The sequence below is a fragment of the Centruroides vittatus genome, unplaced genomic scaffold (assembly GCF_030686945.1).
Source record: "Centruroides vittatus isolate TY-2023 unplaced genomic scaffold, ASM3068694v2 scaffold_1519, whole genome shotgun sequence".
NCBI classification, from domain to species: Eukaryota; Metazoa; Arthropoda; class Arachnida; order Scorpiones; family Buthidae; genus Centruroides; species Centruroides vittatus.
In genome coordinates this window covers 259731-277030 of record NW_027122682.1, presented here as the reverse complement: position 1 = coordinate 277030, position 17300 = coordinate 259731, and the positions used below count along the sequence as shown (strand labels likewise).

Sequence of the window (17300 nt, the reverse complement as noted above, 5' to 3'; positions counted from 1 at the left end):
GAGGAAAATGTGACACTTCAATATGAACTATTTGTGGAAAATAATGGTAAATGTGACCAGATACAAACTAGATCTATAACAGTGCATCAGGAGACCAGATAGAATTTGGCAATGATTTCCAGTTGCACAAGGCCCCAAAATTTAATCTTTGTAATATAAAATGCATAATACAAAAGTAATATAAATTTTCCTTGACTTTATTTTCAGAGGGTATACAGGGTTCCCGATAGATTATAGTCTGGATCCACCCCTGCATTTTGGTCTTGAAAATAAAAATCTTGATTTTGTCTTTGTTTCTGGGTCTTGGTCTTGAACTAAAAGTCTTAATATTAAAAGTTGAGGTTTTGTTTAATTTAATATCACGAGCAATGTTATTATATTTTCTATCCAATTCTGCCACCGATCTTTGCCAATTCTATGACACTTACGCAGGATTTTGAGGCTATAGGTGTCACTCGAGACATATTCGGGATACAGTGACTAGATACATACAGTGTGGCCATGACTTAGACCGTTTCTGATTGACTGCGCCATATTCCTTCCAGTTTCGTATTGTTACCTGTTTGTGTGTGTTTGTTGAAAGTCATTCACTTAGATATTGCATTCATAAATAACTAATTTTTTTCAACTCCTCCCCGTGGGCACTAAGAGGGCCTCTTTTAGCAAGCCCATTATGGGTTCGGCCAGGCCCACAATAAAGCGGCCGGGTGGTAAGAGACGGGGGCCGACATATCCGGACGAAACCCATTCCCGGATTCGGACTCCAGAGCGGTAGGCCGCCACCTTGACCGCTCGGCCACCCGGCCTCTATGACACGAATAATTAATAAAAAGCAATACTCTGTTAGATTTATTAAAATTTTTCACATCTTATCAGAAAACACTTTACACATACAAAATTAATATTTACTGAATCCTATATTTAAGTAGATATAGAAAAATTAATCACCATTATTATACGAAAATACAAAAATATCTTAACTTATTTATATTTATTAATACATATTTCAATTATATAATTATTAATTTACGTATTATATGATAATTCATTTTTCGAAAATATTTATTCTTTTCGACAATGTCTATGGCAGCAACCAGTCGGAAGTCAGCTTTCGGAGGAGTGGACGGACTTTGAAACTTAAAATGACTTAAAAAAACGTCACGAATGTAAATATGCTTTAAAAACTTTTTTTTAAACGCCAATAATATTAAGAAAATTAGAAAATCCAAGGAAAATATGGAATCGCGGCTAAGGTAATCTCTCTATGTATTCAATTTATGTAGTGTAATGGTATACAGATGTTTCTTTTCAATCAATTACATGTAAGCATGTCGATTACCGTGCAGTTATCTCCATTGAATTTAATGTAATCCTGTTGCAAAATTAATCAATTTTTAACATCTTACTGAGATTATAAACTGAAACAGATGGTAAACTGGTTGCGGGTGAGAGGCGTGCACCCCCAAATTTTAATTCCCGGGAGCTATATCCCGGCAGTGGTCACGTGCAGATCGTCGGTTCTGACCTTGTTAATTCCATGGGCATGGTCTACGGCTCCGATAAGGTCCCCCGACCGCACCGTTTGGAGTTTCTTTAGTAACTGATTGTATGTAATTTACCTAAATCAGAAAATTTTTCGGGGGAGCGTAATAATTATGTTAATAAATCTTTATCTTTTTGGTTTTTTTGCTAGTGTGCGGTATTGTGTCGATACTAAAGGACGGACGGAGCGTCTTGCGGTCTGGTGCGTGGGGTTATGTGTCTCGATCGTTTCGATGATTATGATTTGCGGAACGTTTTCACTCGCTCTCCGGGAGGGGACGGACGCTTCGCTTGCCTTCGGTGCGGATGCCCGTGGGTTTGTCTTCGGCTCCGACGAGTGGCGGTGCGTTGCGGTTTTGTGAGGCTCGGGCAAATTTGAATCGAGGCCCTGCATGTGATGCCGACTTAAGACGTTTTTCTTTGAGGGAAATGCTTTCGTATAAAAGACCGGTTTGGTTCTCACCATTTTGTGGGCTCGCGGCAATTACCCTTTTTTCCCGTGGGATAACGTGCTACCATCGATGATGCTCCGACGGTATCGTTTGGAGCTGCATTCGTATCCAGTAGAGGGTTGTATATAATTTACCGAAAAGTGCTTTTTTTACCCAGATTTCTTATGAAACTTAATTTGCTTTATGTTCAATATAATAGGTTTTAAAATGTTAACAGTGCATTGAACATCCACATATATGTGAATGCATAAATAGGAATAACAAACTTCTATCCATCCACTTATGCATGTATAAATGGGTGGGTAGAAGTTAGTTTTAGATAATTCATTTATACACAAGCATATAAATACCTATATCTATATTACTGTAAATTGTAAAATATATTATTGATATTTCCTGTCATAATGGAAAATATAAAAAGAAGGAAATATACTTTATATAATAATAAATTATATGTCATTGTACTTTATAATAATTTTTCTTTTTATAGCCTAATAGTAATAACATTACTGAAATTTTTGAATGATATGTGATGATGTTATACTATTAGAAAGTAATGTAATCTATGTATTTTTTGAAAATAATACTTTTTCTTATTACAGAAAAATAGCACATTTAAAATTTTCTGATAATGAATAACTTAACTCTAAAGCTATTCGGTTCCATTTTATTAAATTAGATGGTTAATGTTACCCTAGGTATCGAAGATGGCGGCTCGTTTCCGATTTCAGCAAACAGAAGCAAGGAAACAGTGGGGATGCACGTTCTAACCTAACCTAACTTAACCTAACCTATTCTAATAAATTACCATAATTATTAGCAACCAAATTATTAGAATAGGTTAGGTTTTGGAAAACGTGCGTCTCCAGTTTCCTTGCTTCTGTTTGCTGGAATCGGAGACGAGCTGCCATCTTCGATACCTAGGGTAACATTAACCAATTAGATATATCTTTTAGATGAGTCAGTTTGAATATCTCTTATTTTGTTAAGTATTTTCAAGAAAATTAATTCTTGTGAATATGTGAAGGTTAATTCTGTTCTGTAGGCAAGAGTTTTTATTAGATGTGAATGTCATTTTGATATTTTTTAGAAATTAAAGACTTAGTTTTCATATTTTAATTTATTCTTTAGTAATTACCAAGTGTGTGCTTTATACATTGCTTATTACTCGGATGTTTTCTATATTGGATGGCTGAAGCAGTAAAAGACCTTCCTGCCAGTTTGAGAGTCTCGAGTTTGACTTTGAGTTGACTCAAATTTTCATGGATGCTTCACCAGATATATTAGGCTTTATTTCTTACCATCCAATTGTCTCAACTGTAGATTTTTCCAAGGCAATATTAAGCACTTTTGAGATACCTGATCCAATTTATTTAGCTGTATTGTGTAGATATAGATAAGTTATAGATACAGCATAAGTAGCAAACAGTGAGATGAGACCCAAAAAGGCAAGGCTCTCAACCTTGACCTAGTTTGCCCATATGTTAATGTGACTCTGACCTGTCCAAACCATTCTGTGATGATTAAGAGGCCCTCAACCAGGTTGAACTTCCAGATGTCCCATTTTCTCAAATTGAGGGATCATTTTCCTAAAAGCTTGTGAAGTTAATTGTTCTTGATGTAAATTTTTATGATGGAAAAGTCTCCGAAGTACAGCTAGAGCATTGCTACTGTTTTCATAAAATGCATATTCCTGCAAGACGATCATAACTGTTGAACGACATTCTTATCTTACGATGCATCATAACTGATAAGAATGGCGTTCTACAGTTGTGCTCACTTTTATATCGAGAACATAACTGCAATGCACGTGTAACATACATGTAAAGGAAACTGTTTCTCTAAAACTATTTCTCTGTGGAACCATATTGTAGGTGTTAATTATACGTTGTGGAATTCTGAAATACTTATTCTGCACCTCAGAAATCGACGAATAATGTACAAAATCGTCGATCTATCTAACAATGAGTTGTTGTATTCTATTTTTTATGATAATATGCATTTTGAATACTTGTTCCTTATCAATTGTCATTTATCACGTGCTGAAAATTTTGTTACAAATATTAAATCAATTTATTTTGAAATTAAGAGAATTACATTAGTTATCTCTCCGATCATAGTTTGATCTAAGAACAAATAGTACAATAAGTGCTGGAAGAAATCTAGTGAGTGCCATACTTTGATGTAGATTTAAAGTATGCAATACTAAAATCCATTGTGTTTATTATAGTGGCTTTTGTACTTGATAAACTGAAACACAAAAGTACTGTTAATTAGATTGTTTTTGGTGTCTAAGAAACAACAAAGTATATATGTTAAGGTCATTTTATAGATAAATTTATGGTTAATGTTACCTTAGGTAGCCAAGATGCCGGCTCGTCTCTAATTCCAGCAAGGAAACAATGGTATGCACGTTCTAACCTAACCTAACCTATTCTAATAATTTGGCTGCTAATAATTATGGTAATTTATTAGAATAGGTTAGGTTAGGTTAGAGCCTGCGTCCCCATTGTTTCCTTGCTGGAATCAGAGATGAGCCGCCATCTTGGCTACCTAAGGTAACATTAACCTCACATAGGGATGTATCCTAAGATCATCAACTGGAATTTAATTTGAACTAGGAAATATGGTCTGATTTTCAAAGTATTAATTTATTCCGTTTGATTATTGATGTTTTTAACACTAATAATTTTAATAATTAGAACCTTGATTTAGATTTGTAAAAGGATGATTTTATAAATTCATCATACGTCGTCATAACTCTTATTTTGAAAATAGAAAGTATTACACAAACTGTTATTGTAATGGCTTATTTAAGAAGGATAATAACTGTTTTCAGGTTACACAGCTTGCAAAAATGGAACATTCTTTCAAGCTGTATAATATTTATGCTAATTTTTAAGTGATTCACTTTTTGAAAAATCATTTAATTAAAACTTTGCTGGTTTATGAAGACAGTTGTTTTCATTGATTTTAGATTATTATTTATGTAAAAAAAAAAAGCTACTTTCTTTAGGAAACTGAAAATATTTATTATGAAACAGTCTTGGCTTTGGGTCATCCATAAATGATGATATGTGGTTTTTGGCGGATTTTAACCCACCCCCTTGTCACATATCACATTTTTTTCAAACTCCTCTTTAAAATCATGTCACATCAGTCACACCCCCTCTTTTTTTTTAAAAAAAAGTACAACAATTAGAAGTAGAATTTAGTTTAAGAAGTTTTATTTACAGAGTAAACATCAAATAGCTTACTCCAAAATATTTTTCATTTCCATGCACTAGTTAAGTGTTCCATTATTAATACTACAGTTTTTCTATCAACACTTTCAGAGGGATTTTTCGTGTCAATAAATTTTTTGTCAATCCATTTGATGTCTTTGGCAGAGTCTTGCACGATCTTCACCATGAGTTCCTCTGCCTTCTTGTTGAAATGGTAACAAGTCTAAAAATTATGAAGTAAGATATTTTATGTACAAATCGTCATGCAAATTTTCTCCAATACAGTTTTGACATTTTTATTCCCGTGCAAATGTCCATAGTGACACCTCTGTGGGAGTTTTGCAGTATCGCTATTGAGAGTTGCAGAAAAAAAGAGCAACGCACGTGCGATTTTATTATGCAAGATCTACCAACAACCCAAAGCGTGTATTTAGTAAACAGTGAGATCACACTACCCTAAACCCCTCCCCTCTCTTGTTACAAATTGTCATGTTTCTTAAACTCTATAAATATTTATATATCTTAATATCTATTTCTGAATGTAAAACTATAACAAGTAAAACAGCGAAGCCATTCTTGGGACGAGACTATGTCTCGGAAAGCACGAGCAATGCATGCGCAAATCTCACACTCGCGCCTGCTTGTAGAAACAGTCTCGGCATTTTGTATTTTATTTTGATACGGTTCTCGGTCCCCCGACTAGGTAAAAGTCTGGTTTATTTTATGTGCGCATGATTTGGGGACCAAATACTGTGCCAAATCGCGACTCCTGACACGTACTCCTTCGTATCTCTAAGGTGTGCAGCCATTGACAGCAGCGCAATTTTAGAGACAAGACATAGTCTTGTCAAAAATATATAATTAATATTAATATAATTTTCTGAGTATAACCCATTGGTTGTATGTGTTTTAAAGTCAGTTTGAAAGTAGATACAGGTTATGTATTCTAACAGTTTTGCAGATTATATGCAGGAAATTACAGTTATAGTAATAGAAAATGAATTATGATAATGATAAATAATTTATACTACAAAAATTAAATAAAAATTGCAGCTTACTGATATATCGGAATGACTGAAATTACGAAATATTTCAAATTTCTAAATTTCTAAACCTAACTAATAAAATTGCTGTAATGGAGTAAACATATACAAATCACACTACTAAAAACCAAGTGATTCTATACAAAATTTATATAAACTATTGCTTAGCAGTGACATTTAAAAATTTAAATTTTGTAGGTTCACTCCGAAGACAAATATTTAGTTTTAAAGTGCTTATGAACTGATTTTATGGTTCATTTCATTCGTACAGATCTGCCATAGATTTTCTATTACCATTGGTTTGAAAGCCTTTCCAGATTAAATGGTTTTCCGGACTAAAGAGTCACGTAATATAACTCAACAATAAGTCCTAGACTGCTAATTACAATTCTCTAAAACTCTCTAAAACACTATGGACTTCTAGAAACTTCAATTAAGCATATATTAAGTTTGGACTGTGTTTCTGTGTTTTCTTACTGATCCTTTAATCTTTCTTAAAGCCAAAGCTAAGGTTAAATGCAAATGAAATGAGTCAAATGGGTTAATGTTACCTATGGTAGCGGACATGGCGGCTATCTCTGAAACAGTGGGACGCACGTTCTAACCTAACCTAACCTATTCTAATAAATTACCATAATTATTGCCAATTAAATTATTAGAATAGGGGTAATTTATTAGAATAGGTTAGGTCAGGTTAGAACGTGCGTCCCCACCATTTCAGAGACGAGCCGCCTTGTTCACTACCATAGGTAACATTAACCGTAAAATATGCAGAATAATGGGATCATCAGCAATTACAATGTAAACATATCAGTTGAACATGTTGCATGCAATGCCTTCTTTGAGTATTCGTTAAACAATAGTATGAATTTTAAATGTCATTTTGTAATTTTGTTTGGATTAAAAGAAGTTTCAGACCATTATGTGGAAAGTCAATTATGAACTTGTATTTACTCCATTAAATCACTTTCGGTACTCTGGTTTAAGCTACAAATTTTCAAACTGTATTTATAAATGTTTCATAATAAATATTTTTTTGTTTTCTAAAGCAATCGGTTTTTTTTATTACTGCTAAAGTGTTAAATTTTGTACAATTTCACCACTTATATCAGGAAATAAAATTTTTTTTATTCTTTCTAATGAAAACTGTTTGTTAAATTTTTATCAAATGAAGTGTAAAAGTTTCAGATATATAAGAGATATTATACAAAATAAAATATTTTGTGTAATATCTCTTTCAAGAAGAACAATACTTGTTTATTCCTTAGCAGTATTATCATATTAATTTTAGCAATAAAATTATAAAGATTATGATAAAATTGTCAGATAATAAATTTATTATGAAAGAGAATAACAGCAAAACTGGATAATTTAGCCTCTAATACCTAGAAAAAACAAAAAATATTACCGGTTGTGTATTAGAGTCAGGGCCGGATTAACGAATAGGCAAAGTAGACAAATGTCTAGGGCCTGTAATTTGGAGGGGCCCAGCTTTAGTGCAGAAGACTCCTCTGTTTGAAAAGGAGTTAAAAATGATTTAAGAAATAGGACAGAAAAGGCTGTATTTAACAATTCCTACTAAGCTTCGCTCGACTCGCCATTACCTAAAAAAAAAAAAAAAGGTCAACATCCACCCGTGTGTCAGAAGTAATGTACAGTACGCCACGGGATCTCTCGCGCCATCTAGAAATATTTTTAGGGCCGCGCCTCGTGGTAGTACTGATGTATGGATGGTTATGATTTATTTTCTAAATCTACACTTATACGTCGCGACATCGCATATTCGATATAGCGTTCAAGTTGCTCGAGTGCGAAGATATTGCAATTCAATAGTGTTTTATAAAAGAGTTAAAAAGGGTGACACTACGGTGTGACTTGGGGTGACTTGGGGTGACATCACGATATCCGCACCGGGTGTCACCCATGCTAGCTACGCTAATGTGACATTATATAAGATTTGTTTAGAAGCAACTTACTTAAATGGGGCCCCAATTTAAATTTTGTCTAGGGCCTGCTAGAGGCTTAATCCGGCGCTGATTAGAGTGTATTTTAATAGCATCTTCACAACTGGCTATTTCTATATTGGTTTTAAGGAGATAACTGCAGCACACTAGTGCTTGTTGATGCCTTAGGAATAGCCATATCTCACAAACTAAACACAGTATAAGCAAAAATGTCTTCTATAAAAATTTGTCTGGCATGCTTAATGGTTTCATTTATACTGTCCATCATTGGGGTCACTGGTGAATGAAAAGAGAGAATCCTAGCTGTCAACTTTGGTTGGCTTCTCTTTCTATATCAATGGGACCCACCTGACAACTCCAGTGGCACCCTGACTTTTCCAGGCATAAAGCATAATCTTCTTTGTCTAGTTTTCTTTCCTGATTAGATTAGGAAAGAAAACTAGACCTATCTACCTACTAATATATTATATACACTATATATAATGTTTTTTGCTGCAAAGAGTATGGATGGTGTTGAGTTGTTTATGATAGTATCTTCCAATCCTTACATATGAAATGTAATTTAAATGTATTGACATGTGTAGTATAAGAACCTACATTACGTTAAACAATACAAAATGTGATTATAATGTATTTATATGTATTAATGTGTATGTTATGGACAAAGTGATTAATACAGGCATTATGAATAATGACCAACAAAATTGGGCATTGTAATAAATTTCAATAATTTATCAAATTGACCGGTCATTATGAATACTGCTATCACCTAGTCGGGCAAAGTGATGTTAATAAGTTGAGGAGTGATCATACGACATACACTAGCCAATCGGCATTCAGTTGTGCGTGCGTATTGCGTTTAGTACCGAATTTGGCGGCAGTCGCGACTGTTTGTGCTCTCGACAGATTCCTCCCGGAGGGGAGCTGCCAGCAGGCCATCAATTGTTTAACGTTACTAGATATTGATACATACTAGTTATTGATACGTGTGTTCAAGAACTACCGTGAATAAATAACTAGTGACATTAAACAATTGGCGGCCTGCCGGCGGCTCCCCTCCGGGAGGAATCTGTCGAGAGTACAAACAGTCGCGACTGCTGCCAAATTTGGTACTAAACGCAATACGCACACGCAACTAAGTGCCGATTGGCTAGTGTATGTCGTATGATCACTCCTCAACAGTACATAACAAACAGTACAAAACAACTAATCATGCCACACCATTAACACATAAATGGTGCATAGGTATATAATGTTCTAGAAAAACTTTAATCATGATTTTCCTGAGAATGTCTGAATAGTGGGTTTGGCAGAGTTTAAGTACAAATAAATATTGATACTATATGTTCACAAAATTTTGTATAAATTAGTGATGACAACCTTCTTTGTGAGTCATTACAGTGAGTGACAACCTTCCTTGTGTTTCCTTGTGAGTCATTCTTGCACAGAGGGATGCCAGATAAGCAGTAGAGTATAGGTTTATAAGCTGTCTAAAAACAATGAATGATGTACACTCTCAACTTTTGGTACTTATTTTTTGGAGGCAGATGGCATTTTGGGCAAACAGTATGATATGCTGACATTCAATTCTGTATACAGAAATGAAAAACAAGTAAACAGAAAAACAGGATGTGTGACACGAGTAATATTTTTATGAAAATGAAAATGTACTTCTCTGCTCCTTACCGACACCGGGTATCACAACTATAACTTCAAAAAACGAACCTGTTACCGGTGTAAATCTTCTTATGAGCGTCTGGCTAACGTTTTCGAACCTAAAACAGTTCTTCTTCAGGCGAAGATGGAATAATTTAAAAGATCTTTTAAATTATTCCATCTTCGCCTGAAGAAGAACTGTTTTAGGTTCGAATACGTTAGCCAGACGCTCATAAGAAGATTTACACCGGTAACAGGTTCGTTTTTTGAAGTTATAAAATGAAAATGCATAGGCAATCACACTTTAAGATTATGCAGTTAATTGAGATGCTGGATTAATAAGAGTGTACTGTATCCAGTGGCATAGCGAACATAACTGGCGCCCGGGACACAACACTTTATTGGCGCCCCCTCCCCCTCCAGAAATACATATAGTTTGTCTTGGAGACCATTTGGGAGCCCCTCTGCGAGTGGCACCCGGTGCATAATAGACTCTCTTGCACCCCTCGCTACGCCACTGACTGTATCTAGAAATATTAAAAATACTTTTATTTGAGATTTAGATCTAATTAGCAATAATAAAAAACAATTATCTTCATAACAGACAGAAATACTTTAAAATTATATTAACAATTGCAATTATTTTTTAGAGAAAATCCAAAGCGAGTTTTTGAATGTTTCTGTGAAGTAGTCATTCCATCTTCTAGTAATGAAAGTAAGTATATAATAATTTTCAGAAGTTATAAAATTGCATAAAATATTGTTATTTTTTAGTAATAAGATGATAAAATTTCATGTTAAAGAAAAAATATATCTTTACTGCATTGAGATAGTATACTTAACTTCTTGTTGATAAGATAATACGTAGGATGAACATATAATACACTTCACGCCAGCGTTTATAAATTAAATAAACGACACTTTCGTGTTGCGGCGTTATTAACAGCGACTTGCTAAAATTCAGATGTACTCGCAAGCACTTTCAATAGCTTAAGCTATTGTCCTTGGGCGAAAAATCGAATACATTTATTTTCGAACAATCGGCTTTTAAACGGACTTTTCAAATTACGTAATGCCCGTAGACGGAATATAGAATAAAACATTAAAATTGAAATAATTATAATATTTTTATAGAAACGTGTAATCTCCCCAAAAATACATAAATAGCTAATAATGGTGCTGTGGCTGTGGTATAAATTAGAATGCAAAATTATAACTTGGACTGTTTAAATAATGTTATCCACAGCTGTGGGATATCCAATGTCGGTGCATTGCACGGCATTACCGTGGCTACGTAAAGGTTCTCCCGTATGAATATTTCTCTCTGATCGTTGCAATGTTTGAGCAATTTAGTGTGGCTCCAAAGTGGCAGATAATCCTGGTCTAGAACCTTTTTTGCTAATTCCGTTGCTGGTCTATTATTTCTAATATCCTCTTGATGTTCCGGGATGCGGGACCATAGCATTCTGGTGGTAGCTCCTATGTAGACAATTGCTGCCAATTAGGAATTTTTAAATAGGGTTTGAAGAGAAATAGGATGGGATTCTTTTTAAAATGCTTGAAACTGTCTTGATATTTTTTTACAAGAATAATAATCTTCATAAAGTTATTTTTGACATTATATTTTTGTCAGTTTTAAAAATATAAAATTAATTTCATATTAGTTTATATAATTGATTGTAAGTTGAGCAATATTAGAAGCTTAAAAGTTTTTTAATGCCATTAAATTAATGTTAAATTTAGAATGAAGCAGTCAGGTATTTCTTTCAAGTTGATTTAGTACAAGGACAACGAGAGTTTATACGTTGATGAATAGAGTTTACTTAAAATAAGCATTTTTAATCGAATAGTAAAATCAAATAAACAAAATTATGACAAATTAATATTTATAATTGATTGGTATTCGATTAAACAATCGTTCGCTTAATTTCGTTTTATTAAATCTTAAGTTTCTTAAATCTTAAATCTTAAGTTTATCTTTTATCATTTTATCATCATATTTTCATTATTTAGCATTTCCTATGAATCGAATCTGCAATTATTTAGAATAAAATATATTTGTAAACGTGAAAAAATTAAATGTTCCTTATACAGTAAAATAATTTCAAGAATTAAATGAAAAATAAAAAAAATTCTTCATTAATTGGATTTTTTAAATATTAAATTAATAATGTATAGGGTGGTCCATAACCATTGTTAAAGCTAAATTGAGATCTTATTTATTGTTTACAAGAAGTTAAGTCATACAGAGTTCATAGTTCATCAGTTTTGTAAAAGAAAAATAAGTTTTGAATTCAGTTTATGATTCACAATCACATACGTACCTTGAACACACACAAAACACACAACAACAAAACAGAATTAATTGAGTTTTGAGTCACTCCGTAATTAATTAAATTAATAATAATTAACTATTCATTTACTTAAGAAATTTTTGTTATGCTTAGTTTTTTATATATATATAAATTAACTATTTTTATCTATTCGGATTCAATAAAATTATTTAAATATTAATTAAAGTTCAGACTGAAGCTTTAAGTGACATTTTGCCAATATTTCTATTCTGAAAAGGTTACTTTATTTTAAGAGTATTGTGATTTAAATTATTTTATTCGTTTATTTAGAATACTTGCGAAGTAGCGATGCATATCGGAATTGAATTTGCGATCTTCCCCTAATCAGTTGGTCTAAAAAGGGAGGGAAGTGATTTTCGAAATGGTCATTTGTAGCGTGTCTGATGTGACGTACAAGTCAAAATATTTTCTTTCCTGGATGTAATATATAACAGAGAAAGTATGGCAATCGGTCAATAAATGACCACCTCAGATTTTTGGATTTAGGACCTTGAAACGTCAAGAAATGCAAAAAAAAAAAAAAAATTGGAGTTTTTTCTTTTTTCTGTATGTGTGGTTGTTAGTGTGTGTGGGACATGATTTTGTTCATCCTGTTTGAAGCGTAATAACTCCTGTGTTTTTTGTCAAAGTTTCTGAAATTTTTCAGGAAAGTTTGTTGATTAGGGGATTGATGCTATTGAATTTTGGTGATCAAAGGTCGAGGGAATGGAGAGATAAAGGGGGTCCTGTGTATCTCCATTAGGGTCAAACTTAATGCCGATTTTACTTGTTGTTAGCATTTATAATTTTTTTCATAAAACTCATCCTCGAAATTAAGTTTTTTGCTATTTTATAACAGTTAAAAATATAGAGTCATTAATAAAATTTCATAACAGATGGCACCTCCAAATGCTGCCAGGAAAGTTAAGCAATTCGTTGCTTTTAATTAATATACTTGAAATGTATTTCTGTTAATAGTAGTACCTAAATTATATAACTCACTACTCACCACACCGGAATTACTTCCGAAAAATTACATACCCAGAACCTTTTACAGTGTGGTAACTCATAAATATCGTCACGCAAACGTTTTCGAACCCCTTCTGGGCTCTGCTTCAGGTTCCAAATCGTTTCTAGATGGATGTTCGATTGCTGTTAAAAATTCGTTCGATTGGCATATTGTTGAAATATCAGTTCGATCATAATTTCAAAAGAATTTACAAAAAAATCTACGTCGCGCGTGCGTGACAAGTCGGCCCGTCCGTGTACAACGGGTTGACTAGAATGTGCTGTGAATTAACTCCTGCCAGGCTAACGATAAAACCATCTCCTCTTTAAAATTTATGCACGTGCTGGTGACGGAGGATTTAAAAATGTGCATAGTCTCCAACCAATTGAGGTGTTCAATGAGAGGTGCAAATTATAGTTACTAATTACAAAATTTATTGATTTTGCAAAATGATATATTAATTTTTTTTATTATAAATTAATAAATTTGTAAAGTATTTTCACTAAATATTTTCATTATTAATTTCTATTAAATATACTGTTATAAAATGAACAATTATTATTGTCATAATTTTATATTTTTATAATTCTGTAAATAAGTGCAGTAATTACTTTTTAAACCTTTAAAATGTGAATTATTTAAGTATTTTATTTTGAAATAAATTTTTAGATTGCTGGATTTTGCAGAAGTTTCCCGATTCTTACAATAACGAGGTAAAAAAAAATATTTTTAAAGATTTAATCTATCCATTTATTTTCTCAATGCGCTTTAAGACTAAAATACTCTACATAAATTAATTTTTTTTGTATTCTATTTTATTTACTCATTACATTTTTAACAAATATATAAAATTAATACAATTAATCTCTTGGTGAACATACACAGTACAATCTCGGGAAAGTGGATTATCTGCTGGGCCGGCACAGCCAGTAATATGGCTTAAGTGTCTTGTCTGTCGCCTTTCTGTCTGCAGTGGGAGCAGCAACAGGACTGAACATTTTTTTATGTATAGTACATCATATGTTACATACACTAGATAGACTTAGTAAGAAGAGTATTGGAGTTACAGAAAAAGACCATAAATTCAGAAATGCGTGTAAAAAATGGAGGGGTTACAGAGAAGTTAATTTCAAGTCGAAAACTCTAGTACCGTTTTTTGATTTGAAGTGTTCTTTTTGTGTTGTTATGATCACATAACTAGGCAAAAAAACCCTTTGAAAATTCAGTTTTATTCACAAAATGTTAAGAAAGCTTCAGTGACGTAGCGAACATAACTGGCGCCCGGGGCATAACTGGCGCCCAACACTTTATTGGTGCCCCTCTCCCCCCTCCAGAAACACATTAGTTTGTCTTAGAGACCGTTTGGGCACCCCTCTGCGAGTGGCGCCCGGTGCATGATAGACCCCTTGCACCCCCCTCGCTACGCCACTGGAAAGCTTGCAGAGCCAATGTTTTATTATTGATTGAGGCCCAGTTTTATTTAATCGACAAGTAAGTCTGGTTTTACGTGGGACACCTTGTAGTATAATTGTAGTCTGTAAATATTGGTGTATGGTTTGTATTTGTGCATGTATATTTATACACACAATTCCAGGCAAATAAACTTAGTGATGCCACGAGTTATGCTTGTTAATGCCCTGCTATTCTTTTCAAAAAACACTTAATTCTTGAACGTTAATATATCACAGACATTTGAAATTTATTTCTAGTGTTGTTGAGTCTACTCTGCACGAGTAAACCTTTTCGTTTTATCATTCTGTATATTTAACTTATAAATAAATTTTGAAATAAGAAATTTTTAAATTTTTACAATGTGCAATGAAAATTAATTTACTATATGAATTATAGGAAATGTTGAAGTCCATAATTGAATTTTCTTATCCTTGTGAATTTACAAAGTAAGTCATTTTTTAAGCTCTATACTTTTAGTATGCAATTATATATATACATTTGCTTCATTAAAAGTTTTTTTGATAATTTAGAGTCACTTAAAAGTTAATTAATCAATTAACCAAGAAGTTTTGGGTTAATGTAACCCTTGGTGCCAAGATGGCAGCTCGTCTCTGATTCCAGCAAGGAAACGGTGGGACGCACATTCTAACCTAACCTAACCTAACCTATTCTAATAATTTGGTTGCTAATCATGGTAATTTATTAGAATAGGTTAGAATGTGCGTCCCACTGTTTCCTTGCTGGAATCAGAGACGAGCCGCCATCTTGGCACCAAGGGTTACATTAACCTTTAAAATTTATTTTCAAAAATGCACGGTGTGTTTGAAAAGTTTCGGTAATGGTCAAAAGACCTTAACGTTCCAAGCTATAAAGAAATTTATTTATACTGCAATTTCATAATAATCAATATACTTTTCCTAACAATTTCTTTAATTCAGGAGACGTTTTGAAAGATCAGTTTCTTTTAGAGATTGAAAATAGTTTCTTTGTTACATCTTATACAAATTCTATTGATTCAAATGATTTTTTCTTTAATATTGGAACTAGTTTTTTAAAAATTGGTTCTTCAACCATTCTTATTCTCCTGATCCAGCTTCTAGACTGGATTTCTGAGTGGTTAAAGTGGCAGTCTACTTCTTTGGGGGACCTGGGATCAAATCTGGACGGTCAAAAATCCCCAGAAATTTTTTGGAAGTGGTCTGTACGGATATATTGGGCCTGGCCAAATCCATAATAGGATCAACTAAAAAATAGGCACTCTTAGTGCCTACGGGCTAGAAAGAAGTTTAAAAAAAAGATCTAGCTGCTAGTGACTTTTTACTCAAAGTTAAAAAACAAAAAGCTAGATTAAGCTGATAGAATCTTGTACAAGATAAATTGAAGAAAATGCTACAATTCCTTAAACTCGTTTTCCTAAATGTTTCTGAAATTAGAGAAATTATCGGAGAAAGTGTATATTGAAGCTCTGTGATTATTTTGAAAAAAAATTGATGCATTTCTTATATAACTGTTGTATTAGGTTAAAAACTACTTACGTGCAGAGAACTCCTTCAAAATATAAACATGCGTATGTATTAAATAATGCACAGAATCATAAAAGGTCAATACTTAATAACACATTACACCAAAGCTTTGCTTCTGTCCATAAGCTGTTTTTCATTATTTGATTCTTATTCAGATAAATATAAACTTAAAAGTGGTGGAGATTGAATGCACTCTCTGTGGGAAGTGACTTTTATACATAGTAATCGTATCGAAAATAAGTAATGTTCTGTGGCAAAACTTGTCATTTTTTTTTTATCGGTATATTTTGAGGAAAATAAACTTACAGCACAAAATAAATTACGTATCTTCTATATTTGAAGAACCTCCGAAATTAGATTACCGACCCCAGTTTGGGAACATTATTTTGAGACGTTTTTTTCATTTTTTTGATTTATCCGGACGTTTTTAGAACACATCTTGTAAGTCTTAGTAAATTCTAAATCTTGTCAAATTTGAAACTACAGTAGAGTGTCGTTTATCCGAATCAATTGGGGACTGGGGTTGTTCGGATAACCGATTATGTACGAAAAAATATATTAACCTATCCGATGTTGGAATTTTTCTCCGTTGCGTGTCGCTTCGTGTTGAATTTTTGTCGATTTTAAGCCGAACGAAAAGTTTTATAATATTCGAGGCTATTGTATCGTTAAAAATTATTTCTTTATTTTGTACAAACAAAATAAATATATTGAAAAATATAAAAACAAAAAAATTATACTTTAGAAGTTAATCTAGTATCAAAAACGTTCGATTCGGTACGACACAGTTCGACTGGAAAGCTTTCGGTTAACCGACGTTTCGGTTGACCGGCTTTCGGATAAACGACGCTCTACTGTATATATATATATATATATATGTTATGGGCAAAGTGATTAATACGGGCATTATGAATAATGACCAACAAAATCGGGCATTGTAATAAATTTCAACAATTTATCAAATTGACCGGTCATTATGAATACTGCTACCACCTAGTCGGGCAAAGTGATAATAACACGTTGAGAAGTGATCATTCGACATTTTAAAACTATCGACGAAGTAAGTCAAAGTTGTTCAAACTCTGAAAGTTCAGGTACCGTC

The 17300-nt window shown here is 33.0% G+C and overlaps 1 protein-coding gene across 2 annotated transcripts in view; it reads left to right on the top strand.

Annotated features, from left to right (window-relative positions):
- Window positions 1-1104: 1104 nt before the first annotated feature.
- Window positions 1105-17300, top strand: part of LOC136987371 (DENN domain-containing protein 1A-like) — a 52274-nt gene continuing 36078 nt past the window's right edge. For both annotated transcript variants that reach the window (XM_067285107.1, XM_067285106.1), the window contains exons 1-4: window positions 1105-1253; window positions 10532-10596; window positions 13893-13936; window positions 15072-15121. In XM_067285107.1, coding sequence (XP_067141208.1) covers window positions 1237-1253; window positions 10532-10596; window positions 13893-13936; window positions 15072-15121 — 176 coding nt within the window. In that variant the 5' untranslated portion in view covers window positions 1105-1236. The remainder of the gene's footprint in view (window positions 1254-10531; window positions 10597-13892; window positions 13937-15071; window positions 15122-17300) is intronic.